This window comes from Schistocerca nitens, chromosome 12 (assembly GCF_023898315.1).
Source record: "Schistocerca nitens isolate TAMUIC-IGC-003100 chromosome 12, iqSchNite1.1, whole genome shotgun sequence".
Taxonomy (NCBI): domain Eukaryota; kingdom Metazoa; phylum Arthropoda; class Insecta; order Orthoptera; family Acrididae; genus Schistocerca; species Schistocerca nitens.
Window position 1 is genome coordinate 27,093,779 of NC_064625.1, and position 12,068 is coordinate 27,105,846.

At 47.8% G+C, this 12,068-nt stretch overlaps 1 protein-coding gene, 1 non-coding gene and 1 pseudogene across 2 annotated transcripts in view; all 3 read right to left on the reverse strand.

Moving 5' to 3' along the window:
- Positions 1-5,244, reverse strand: part of LOC126214877 (NK1 transcription factor-related protein 1) — a 142,592-nt gene extending 137,348 nt beyond the window's left edge. The window contains exons 1-2 of the mRNA XM_049941523.1: positions 5,020-5,244; positions 166-243 (exon numbers count right to left, since the gene is read on the reverse strand). Of these exons, the coding sequence (XP_049797480.1) occupies positions 166-243; positions 5,020-5,244 (303 nt within the window). The remainder of the gene's footprint in view (positions 1-165; positions 244-5,019) is intronic.
- Positions 5,245-10,835: 5,591 nt separating this feature from the next.
- On the reverse strand, positions 10,836-10,908 carry Trnai-aau (transfer RNA isoleucine (anticodon AAU)). The gene has a single exon. It is a non-coding gene; the product is annotated as a tRNA-Ile (tRNA).
- Positions 10,909-11,340: 432 nt separating this feature from the next.
- On the reverse strand, positions 11,341-11,458 carry LOC126215569 (5S ribosomal RNA; annotated as a pseudogene).
- Positions 11,459-12,068: the final 610 nt, after the last annotated feature.

Below are 12,068 nucleotides of genomic sequence, written 5' to 3' on the forward strand. Positions count from 1 at the left end.
ATCATCTTCCGACAGGAGGCCAAACTCTAACTGCCCCTCCTTCCTTATTTTCTCTGATTTAGACACACCCTCCGTCACCCCACCCTCCCTCTCTCTCTATCTCTCTGTCTCTCGCTTTCTACTTCTGTAAATACTGTCCTATCTCATAATAAAATTTCCACTTACATGTGTGCACACAAGATCCAAAGCTTGCAATATTTCCCCGCTTGCATCATCATCATCATCAAGTTCATCATCGTCATTCTGTTTTCAAGTGTGAAAAACTGTACTGCTTACAAGTGTCATATCTCTCTCTCTCTCTCTCTCTCTCTCTCTCCCTTTCCCTCTCCCTCTCCCTCCCTCCCTCCCTGTTGCAAACAGTCGAGTAACTGTGTGTTTTTACCAAAGTTTTATTTTATTATATACTGAAACTGATGAAGCTCGTTGTTTGCATCTGTATTATGCTGGTAACTTGTTTGGGGTACTATATTATTACAACTATTAACATGTTCAGTTATTCAGTTACTGATAACAGATTTTGACCTGATTGACTTAACTCCTTTAAATGCCATTATCTTAGCTTTATTCAGATTTGTATTCTTTGCCCAGCAGATGTATCATGCGGCAAACTGTAAGTCATTCAAAGGCGTATCACATGTTTATCTAGTCTATTTTATTTGTTGCTTACAGATCAGTCATATCACAAAAACTTCGAGCGTTTCTTTTTTCAAACTGTTTTCCCTACCCATTTGCATTAATTTACGTTTTTTATTCATTTAAAAGAAGCACAATTTGATCAGGTTGTAAGTCAATACACCCTGAGCCAAAAAAAAAGGCTCACGGCGAAAAAATCATACGTATCGGACGGAAATCGGTAGATATGTTGCAATGTTTCGCGTGTACAGGCGAAAAAAAAACCAACAACTACATTATTTGTTGAGCCGTGGCGCAGCTCTCGGGCGCAAGACGCTATCGATGACTCCTCTGGTTGAGGTTGGCACTATGTGCGATCGCGAGCGCCTCCTGTCGGAGCGGCTCCTAACGAGGGAGTGAGTGCGAGTAAAGAGAGTCTGGGGCGGACAGCAGGGGAGAAAGGACACTGCGTCCGCACTCTGAGGTGACAAGAGAAGAGTTGTTGTGCACGGTCGAGAAGGGAGCGTTGAGCAAGGCGGCAGTCAGCATCGCTTTCCGGGGGACAGAGAGTTGCGGCAGTCCAGCGAGCAGACACCAGATCCGGGAGCAGTGCTCCGGTTTGTGGACGTGACGTGGGTCGTATTTTGGCGCAGTATAGTTTGCTCGGTACGCATCTGCTGCTCCCTTTATGCCCACGTGTGTTGTTCTATCCGTATGTGCATTGAAAAGGTTACGCTCCGGCTGGAACAGTGGCTTGTGCTTTACGTTCATGCACCCTGACTCATTTGTTTTGCTGCAGGCAGCTGTAATTTCAGAGATTTTTTTTTCGTCACGATTGTCTTAGCCAGGTGGTGCCTAGTATCCGAGAACAAGACAGCTAACGTGTGACCTGTTTTGGGTTTTGGAGTCCTGTTTGGGCAACCTAGTTATCACGCACACAAATGTATTGCTGCCGAGTGAGGTTAGCCCTAATCTTGTGAAACTGAGCTTTCAGTGACTGGCTCGTCTGCAAATTAATTTAACCTTTGTGGTGTGTCTTTTTTTGCTTTCAATGGTGACTTTCTTGTCATTCATTTGTGTATGTTTCACCGTTAATGATAACTGTGAGTAATATAGCAAGGTCTTGAAGGGCTTGTGTATCGTGACTGTATTTTGGCTACTGTTTAATTTGATTTCTTGTTTATCGGCCTGGTGAAAACTTATGCCAAGTTTACTAATTTCCGCCTGTTGTCCGGAAGTTGGTATGAAGGTAAATCCGTGGGTAAATCTTTACTGGACCTTACTGTTAACTGATCTTGCGTTGAACTAATGCCATTATTAAATCGTTTCTTGTGTGCTAGAAATTGTATTACCATAGACAAGGCACATTCTGTGGTCGAGGGGTAGGCACGGTTGCTGCTTTGTGCGTGGCGTCTTGTCGCTCGCTATCATTTCCCGCGTTAGTACGGGGGGCGTGAGATTTGTTTGCTCGCTAGTCAGCTGTGCCTGCTCCCACTTCAGGGTGGGCCGTGTTTCGTAAGGCGTACGCCGACTTTCAGTCACTGTTACTCCTGTGTTGCTGTCGGTCGCTCACCGAAACGTTAGTCTGTTTTAGCACGGTGGCCACTGGGCCGCGACGATGTCGGTTGATGACCAGCGTTGGGGCGGTCGTCCGCTATGAGTGGCTTCGGTCGCTCGGACTTGGCAGTTACCTTCTGGTTAAACAGATCAAACTTGTTTGTTTGCTGTAAATTCCTAAGTAGTTTGTGAGAAAAGTTGTAACTGAGCTTTTCATGATTTTACGAAAAATGGTTCAAATGGCTCTGAGCACTATGGGACTCAACTTCTGAGGTCATTAGTCCCCTAGAACTTAGAACTAGTTAAACCTAACTAACCTAAGGACATCACAAACATCCATGCCCGAGGCAGGATTCGAACCTGCGACCGTAGCGCATGATTTTACACAATTCAAGCATTTTGGTAAGGCATTTTCCTATCTATGTTTTATTTAAATGAGAACTCTTTATTGGTGTTATTCACCTGTTGAAGCTTAACATAAAATTTGTAACTTAGCTTTCATGATTTTATTTAATTTAAGCATTCTTGTAAAGCAGTCCTTTATCTACGTTTTATTGATTGGTAATTCTTTATTGGGGTTATTCACTGGTTGAAGGTTAACATATGTTTGTAACCAAGTTTGTCCTTGCTTAATTGAGATTTATTAAGAGCCTTTATTGCTGGAAGATCATTAAAGATTGGGTGCTTGTAATTGTGAATACTGTTGTCTGTTGTGGGCTACCCTTCCACTTCCACAGCCAAGCTGTCCTATCTACCAGTACATTTATTTTTAGAGAAAGAGCTTCTCAAATTGAGCAAGTCAGTACCGTGTTGGTACACCTCTCGCCCTCATGCAAGTAGTGACTGACAGGACTGATAGAGGAGATAGAGAAGATACAACGAACAGCGGCGCGTTTCGTCACGGGATCGTTTAGCTGGCGAGAGAGCGTTACGGAGATGCTAAACAAACTCCACTAACAGACGTTACAAGAGAGACGATGTGCATTACACAGAGATTTACTACTGAAATTTCAGGACAGAACTTTTCAGGAGAGTCGGACAACATATTGCTTCCCCCCACATACATCTCGCATATTGTCAACGAGGAAAAAATTGCAGAAATTTGAGTCAATACAGAGGCTTGCCGACATTCATTCTTCCCACGCACTATTCGCGAGTGGAACATGTTTGGAGGGATCAGATAGTGGTACCGAAAGTATCCTCCGCCACACACTATTAGGTGGCTTGCGGAGTATGATGTAGATGTAGGTGCAGATGCTGCTGGATGCTCTTCTGAAGGGTATCGCGAGTTAGGTCGTCAAAACCCGAAGCTAGCTGGAGGCCCCGGCCCATAATGCTCCAAACATTCTCACCTGGAGAGAGGTCCGGTGACCTCAGTGGCCAAGGTAGGTCTTGGCAAGCACGAAGACAAGCAGTAGAAACTCTCGCCATGCGCGGACAGGCATTATCTTGTTGAAATACGAGCCCAGGATGGCTTGCCATGAAGGGTAACGAAGCGGGGCGTGGAATATCGTCAGCGTACTGCTGTGCTGTGAGGATACTGCGGATGACAACCAAGAGGTTCAAATGGCTCTGAGCACTATGGGACTTAACATCTGAGGTCATCAGTCCCCTATAACTTAGAACTACTTAAACCTAACTAACCTAAGGTCATCACACATGTCCGAGGCAGGATTCGAACCTGCGACCGTAGCGGTCGCGCGGTTCCAGACTGAAGCGCCTAGAACCGCTCGGCCACACCGGCCGGCCAACCAACAGGGTCCAATTGCGAAAAGAAATGGCACCTCAGGCCGTCATGCCTGGTTGTTCGGCTGTACAGCAGGCGATGAGGCGATGATCAGGTTGCTATCCAATCGACCTCTGGGACATCTCCAGACACGTATTCGGCCTGGAATCTCATTGAGTGTAGTGATGAGTCTTGCTTCGAGCTGAGCCCCAATGAGCAGCGAAGATGTACCTGGCATAGCGGCGGGACACTGTCGTCCTCCGTACAGCCCAACAGTGCTGGTCGGGCGTGCCGTTTCATTTCACAGCAGGACGAGCCCTTTGGTTGTTGTCTACCAGACCTTTACACCACAGATGTATGTCGAAAACATTCTATGGCCTTACAATAATGTTTCCTCAGGGAAACATTTAATTATTCGATGGCCCGTTTGGTGCCCTTCACGGCAGGCCATCCTGTGCTTTGTGCTTGCCAAACCTTGCCCTGGCTAGCAAGCTCGGCGGATATCCCCCCCAACTGAGAAAGTTTGGAGCGTCGTGGATAGAGCACTCCAAACAGCTCGGGAGTTTGACGATCTAACGTGCCAATTGGACAGAATCCGGCACGCTATCCTTCAGGACATCCAGCAACTCTACGAATCAATGCGAAGCCGAATAACTGTTTGCATAAGGGCCAAAGGTGGAGCACAGCGATACCGCCTTGCTCTATTTGTGAAGCCCTTCCTCTTGAATGAATCATCAAATTTTTATGAAATTGTACTCGTGTGTTTGTCAAAAGTGTTCAAATGTCTGTGGAATCTTATGAGACTTACTGCTAAGGTCATCAGTCCCTAAGCTTACACACTACTTAACCTAAATTATCCTAAGGACAAACACACACACACACACATGCCCGAGGGAGGACTCGAACCTCCGCTGGGACCAACCGCTCAGTCCATGACTGCAGCACCTCAGACCGCTCGGCTAATCCCTCGCGGCGTGTGTTTGTCTGTACATGTAAATCACAGCTAGCGATTTCCGTCCCATTCGGATAATTTCTTCGTGGTGCGTCGTTTTTCCCCCCTTAGGATGCAATTAAAAAAGCAAATAAGTGAAGGAGGAAGAGAGGTGACCCTAGGTAGCACTCACCGCCGTCCCCAGCCCGAGGATGCTGTCTATGGAGAACTTGCAGGGCTGCCTGGCGCCCGCGTCGCCGCCAGGCCGCCCCCGCCGCCCCCGCACGCCCCCGACAGCCGCCTTCCTCGGGCCCCCTGCGTCCTCTCCCTCCTCCTCGGCGTCAGAGCCGGACTCCGCCGGCAGCTGCAGCGCCACAGAGAGCGGGTCCTCGTCGCAGCTGGCCTCGTGTCCCGCCATGGCGCTTCTCCGCTCAGGATCGCCTCTCTGACGTCGCCTTCTGAAAAACATAGCCACGACTCAACACGCTGCGCTGCCTTCGTGGCAGGCTGCGCACACTTTGTGAGTAACCGAACCCGATGACTATTAGCAACCTTTCGATACCGGCGGATATCGATCACTTCGTTTCTAAAGAAGTTATAATAGGTATGCATCAAACGGAATGTGCTACATACATTATTGGGCCGTGGTAAAAATTGCTGTTTTGAAGAGCGCGCCGCAGCCCGTAGTGCGAAGCAGTAGCCCTCCGTTCCTGCCGGTGGCGCCACTGTGGCAGACGCAGCTTTGGTGTCTCCCTCTGGTGGGAAACGGGAAAGGTTGCCTGTTCACGTGCATTTGAGGGGCGCTATGAGCTCGCTAAGCGGCACCTTCTCCAGTTTGCCAATGACACCGCCTTCCTTGCCCTTGCCCCCATCCTGCAGCGTTCCCAACACCTTCTCCAATCCCATCTTGACCGGTTCACCGCTTGGTGCAACCAGTGGTTGCTCAAGGTCAATCCCTCCAAAACCCAGGCGATCATTGTAGGCAAAACCACCCCTTCCTTCCGTCTCCTTGACTTCTATGTCACCATCTAAGGCCGTCCTATCGCCCTCATACCCACCCTTAAGTACCTTGGCGTCATCTTCGACCGTCGCCTCTCCTGGACCCCCCATCTCCGGACACTCCAAGCCGAGGCAAGCTCCCGACTCTGTCTCCTCAAGCTCCTTTCCGGCCGTACATGGGGTCTTGACCCCTCCACCATACTCCACACCTGTAAATCCCTCATCCGCCCTATCCTCTGTTACGTCCTTCCGGCCTGGATCTCCGCCCCCCCTACCTTTTACAAATCCCTTCAGATCCTCGAACGCCATGCTCTCCGCCTCGCCTATCGCATCCGTCTCCCCTCCCCCACGCGGATCCTGTACGACCTAATTCTGTTCCCCCACCTCCTCCTTTTCCTCGAACGGATACGGATTCTCTACACCTTCCGTAAACTCGATCCTCCTCACCCACTTGTCTCACCCATCCTCTCCCACCCCCACCCGCTGCCGTGCCTGTATTTCCACGTCCCACCCGCTCTCCATCTCTCTACTCTCCTTACCAAGGAGACTTCCACCAGCTCCCCCTGCCTGATGTTGCCCTCCTCCCCTCCATCTACCTCTCCTACCAACTTTGATCCTCCTCTCCCACTTCCTGTGTTTTTTTTCCTTTGGGCACCCTCCCTCCCTTCTCTTTCCTTTTCCCTCCATCCCCCCTTCCTCCATCCCTCTTCCCCCTCGGCTTCCCCTACCCCCTCCTCCCTTCCTCCCTCCCCCCCATCTCCCCTGCCCTTGGCATCTCTGCTCTCCACTCTCCCTCCCCCACCCCCTCCCTCCTCTCTTGGCAGGTCCCCGGACTCGTACACGCTTAGTGGACTTTCGCGCGCCGGAGATCATCGCCTCGTGTTTCTGTGTGTGACGCCGTTCGTGCTCAAGTGTTCCAGTGTTATTCGTTTCATGCTCCAACGTTCGCGTGTGCCAATTATCGTCTCTGTGTGTGTCCACGTGTCTGAACAATTTTATCTTGGGCTCTACGCCCGTGAACGGCTCCGTGTATTTCATTTTAAAAGCGTCTGTCTAACCACCCTGTTTATTCTTTGTCTTCATTTGTATCGTTTTCTCTGTGGCCGAAGAGCGGGAGCGGCGTACTATGCCGCTGGTGGCCTACCTGTAACAGGTATAAAAATAACAATAAAGAAAAAAAAAAACTCGCTAGGCGTCGAGTCTGGTCAGTTGGTCAGCCGGGTCAGTGTGGGGCAGTCAGTGTATGTCTATCGTCCGGAGTGCTAGTATGTGTTAGGCCGCCAGTCTGCTAGAGTTTGCTCAGGCAATGGTCATCGGCAGTTGGATCGATCGGTTGGTCGGTCGCGCACTGAGACACAAGATGACTTGTCCGTCTTGAGCGTCGGCGCATGTGAGGTCCCCACGTGAGTCCAGTGGGCCGCGCCGTATAGCGAGGGGTAGTGACTTCGCGGTCGACACGAGAGCAACAGGAGTCAACCCAGGACATCGGGCTGGCCGGTGCGAGCTGCGACGCCGTGAGACGGGAGATCGGCGCGCATTCCTGCGTCCGTTGAAGCGGCTGGCAGCGGACGGTTCGGGAGAGCGATTTGGGGGTGCTGCGCCAGGTCTTCGCCAGACATCGCAGTTTATTAGAAGTTAAGTGGTTGGTGATATGTTGTTTCATTTACTTGTTAAATTCTAATTCTAATTGTTTTCTTGGTCAGTCTCTCGTCCCCAGCTTGCTCGTCTGTCTCCCGTCCGCATTTGTTAGGCAATTAGTGTCTGTCTGTCTGTCTGTCGGTCTGCCGTACGTTAATAGCTGCCTCTGTCATGTTCGTCGGATTCGGTGTTAACGAATTTTTTGCTTAAGGTGTAAAGGCCGAATTCCTGGAATATGTTTTTATCTTGCCTATCATTTTAAGAGGCTGTATATGTGTAATGTAGAGCATGTTTGTACATTTTATGTAAGACTGCATTTCGTGGGTTTTTGTTTAAATGGTCATTTTACTATATAAAGTTGCTACCCTTCCACCGTAAGAGTTTACTTTTAAAAACAAGTTGCACTTTCGGTGGTAAGTTTTTTTCTTAATGTGAGTGTTTTGTATGGGGTGCATAGTTTATGTGTTTGTGTGAGTTGTTAAAATTTTTAGTTTAAAGTAATCTGGTGTGTTGCAGATTTGCACCAGTGTAGTCTTTCAGAGGTTGTTGTGAGCGGTCGTGACTACGGTCGTGTTAAAAGGGAGCGGCAAGCTTCTCAGCCCTAAAGCTCATACTGTCAAAGAAAAAGAAAAAGAAAAAAAAGTTATTTCTGCTTCTGAATAAATTTTAACTTGATGTTTAGAGCGTACTTTCTGATTAGAATTGTTAAATCTTTTTTTTAAAAAAGAACGGATTTTTAGGAATAAAATTTCCATTTGTTGGAAGAAATTTGTTTTCATCAGTTACCCACTGGCAACTACTTCAACGCTTACATTGTGTGATTAAATGTGTTAATGTTCTTGATGCATCGCTAGTAAATAAAGTAAATACTTTAAGAAAACGTTTTGAAAGTAAATTCACGGTTCAACAATGTCATCAAAGGTATCCGGACACCTGGTTGAAAGTGACCTACAAGTCCGTGCCGCCCTCCATCGCTAATGCTGGAATTCAATATGGTGTTGTCCCACCCTTAGCCTTGATGACAGCTTCCACTCTCGCAGGCATTACGTTCAATCAGGTGCTGGAAGGTTTCTTGGGGAATGGCAGCCCATTCTTTACGGTGTGCTGCACTGAGGAGAGGTATCGATGTCTGACAGTGAGATCTGGCACGAAGTCGGCGTTCCAAAACATCCCAAAGGTGTTCTGTAGGATTCAGGTCAGAACTCTGTGCAGACCAGTCCACTACAGGGATGTTATAGTTTTGTAACCACTCCGCCACAGGCTGTGCATTATGAACAGGTGCTCGATCGTGTTGAAAGATGTAGTCGCCATCCCTGAATTGCTCTTCAACAGTGGGAAGCAAGAAAGTGCTTAAAACATCAATGTACGCCTGTGTTGTGATAGTGCCACGCAAAACAACAAGGAGTGCAAGCCCCCTCCATGAAAAACACAATCACACAGTAAAACAACCGCCTCTGAATTTTACTGTTGGCACTACACACGCTGGCAGATGACGTCCACCGGACATTCGCCATACCCAAACCCTGCCATCGGATCGCCACATTGTGTATCGTAATTCGTCACTCCACACAACGTTTTTCCACTGTTCAATTGCCCAATGTTTACGCTCCTTACACTAAGCGAGGAGTCGTTTGGCATTTACGGGCGCGATGTGTAGCTTACGAGCAGCCGCTCGACCATGAAATCCATCTCCCGCCTAACTGTCATAGTACTTGGAGTGGATCCTGACGCAGTTGGGAAATCCTGTGCGATGGTCTAGATAGATGTCTGCCTATTACACATTACAAACCTCTTCAACTGTCAGCGGTCTCTGTCAGTCAACAAACGAGGTCGGCCTATACGCTTTAGTGGTGTACATGCCCCTTCACGTTTCCAGTTCACTATCACATCGGAAACAGTGGACCTAGAGATGTTTAGGAGTGTGGAAGTCTCGCGTACAGACGTATGACACAAGTGACACCCAATCACCTGACCATGTTCGAAGTCCGTGAGTTCTGCGGAGCGCCCCATTCTGCTCTCTCACGATGTCTAATGACTACTGAGGTGTCTGATATGGAGTACCTGGCAGTAGGTGGCAGCACAATGCACTTAATATGAATAACGTAAGTTTTTGTGGATGTCCGGATACTTTTGATCGCGTAGTGTATAATACGCACGTCAAAACCGGTATGAGGTCAAATCTACATTATAAATAACCCCAGCAAGTCGCTGGAATTTTAGTGTCGTATTATCTAGGCACTTATCTAGAAGAGCCATATTCCCGTTTCCAAACATCTTTATCAGTCTCAAAATACAAAAATGAGCCGCACATTCCAAGGCTAAGCATCGCAAATGGCTGTAAGTTTTACGCTATACTCTTAAGACCCCGATCTCTGAAAATTTTCTTTATATCTTTACCCGTTTTCGAGATACAGAGGTTCAAAGTCGTACTACTTCTGCACGTGAAATACGCACGGAAAATCCGATGTGAGGCAAAAAGTGTATAAAGCGACGTAGCGGCGGAGAAATATGCTGTAAAGTGTCTCCATTATCTTCAGAACAGTTGTGGGCAACTCATGCTGAAGTACTGAAGCATATGCACAATTTTTGTGCACGTAAAATCCGGTCGGAGGTGTATAATTACTTCTGCGTCATTCCAGTTGCAAAAAAAGTAAAGTATCGAAGTTTTACTGGCCCATAAGGTCCTTCCATGAGTAACCACCCATCCTGTGGTAGGGAGAAAGAAGGAAACTACTAAAAGAATGCTGCTATCGGAGTACAAAAAAGGCGGATATGCTCCTGTTTAAAAGGCTGACTGGAATTTAGGGTACCGCCCGTCTCATTTTACCTTCAAACATTTTTTCATCATTTTGGCGTGCGAACATATTCGTGCTGTTTCATGCTGAAAGAGAAGATAGAGACACTGGGAATGAGACCGAAAAATTATAAATACGGGAAGATAGTAGACCGTGGTTGTAGTAGAAAGAGCGAAGGAGACAATTGCAGTATGAGAGGAGAGGGGCAGAGCGTCAGTGTAACATATTTCACAGTGACGGAACAGCGTTAGGAATAGCGTGAAGGAGACAGTGACAGTGGAAGCGGAATAAAAAGGAGAAAGTTGAAGTGAATGAGAGCTAGTATAATGAGAGACAGAGTCTGTGACAATGACAGCAAGGAAGTGAGAAATAGTGACAGTGAGAAGACACAGCAGCAGTGGGAATAAATGACTGAAATAGCAGCAGTAAGAGAGAGCAAGAGGGAGGCAGTGATAGTAACAGGGGACAGTAGTAGTAGAATAGAACGAACAAGACAGTGGCAGTCAATGACTTACATAGAAATAATGGTAATGAGTTTATGATAATGGTGGAAGTATGAGATATGGATTGAAATTTTCGCCACGGCCAGGACTCGAACCTGGGTCTTCTTGCATATTAGGCAGAAATGCTAACCATTACACCACCGCAGCCTTATGGTCAACATTCCTGCATGAATGAAGTCGAGTGCCCTTCCCACCACTAACTTCAATTTATATCTTCAGCTTGTTTTCCCCTTAGATTGTCAGTATGTCTCAGGGAAAATTTAGTTATAAGACCTATAAGCTCACCTACGGTACAGGACTTCCCAATTACGTCAAACGCTAGGGTGCTATTCTGATGCCGGGGAACCCTGGCAATAATGACAATAAAACTAACTAAAAGTCCGAACAGGCTATGCAGGCCCAACGGGACCGACGGCCGCCGCGTCATCCTCAGACTACAGGCGTCACTGGATACGGATATGGAGGGGCATGTGTTCAGCACACCGCTCCCCTGGCAGTGTCGGTTTCCGAGACCGGGGCCGCTACTTCTCGATCAAATAGAGTCTCTGTTTGCCTCACAAGGGCTGAGTGCACCCCGCTTGCCAACAGGGCTCGGCAGACCGGATGGTCACCCATCCAAGTTCTAGCCCAGACCGACAGCGCTTAACTTCGGTGATCTGACGGGAACCGGTGTTACCACTGCGGCAAGGCCGTTGGCAATAGTGGCATTGTAAGGGGCAAATAAGCTGAAGAGATGAAGTTTGTGTTGGGGAGGGAACTCGACTTGGGTAGTTCGAACAGCAGTGTAGATTGTAGGGCAGTGGTGGTGTAATCGTTAATAAACAAAACGACCTGGGTTCGAGTCCCGGATGTGGCGCAAAGGTGGAAGGAGTATATAGAGGGTCTATACAAGGGCGATGTACTTGAGGACAATATTATGGAAATGGGAGATACGATACAGCGTGAAGAGTTTGACAGAGCACTGAAAGACCTGAGTCTAAAGAAGGCCCTGGGAGTAGACAAGATTCCATTAGAACTACTGACGGCCTTGGGAGAGCCAGTCCTGACAAAACTCTACCATCTGGTGAGCAAGATGTACGAGACACGCGAAGTTCCCTCAGACTTCAAGAAGAATATAATAATTCCAATCCCAAAGAAAGCAGGTGTTGACAGATGTGAAAACTACCGAACTAGCAGTTTAATAAGTCACGTCTACAAAATACTAACACAAATTCTTTACAGACGAATGGAAAAACTGGTAGAAGACGACCTCGGGGAAGATCAGTTTGGATTCCGTAGAAACGTTGGAACACGTAAGGCAATACTGA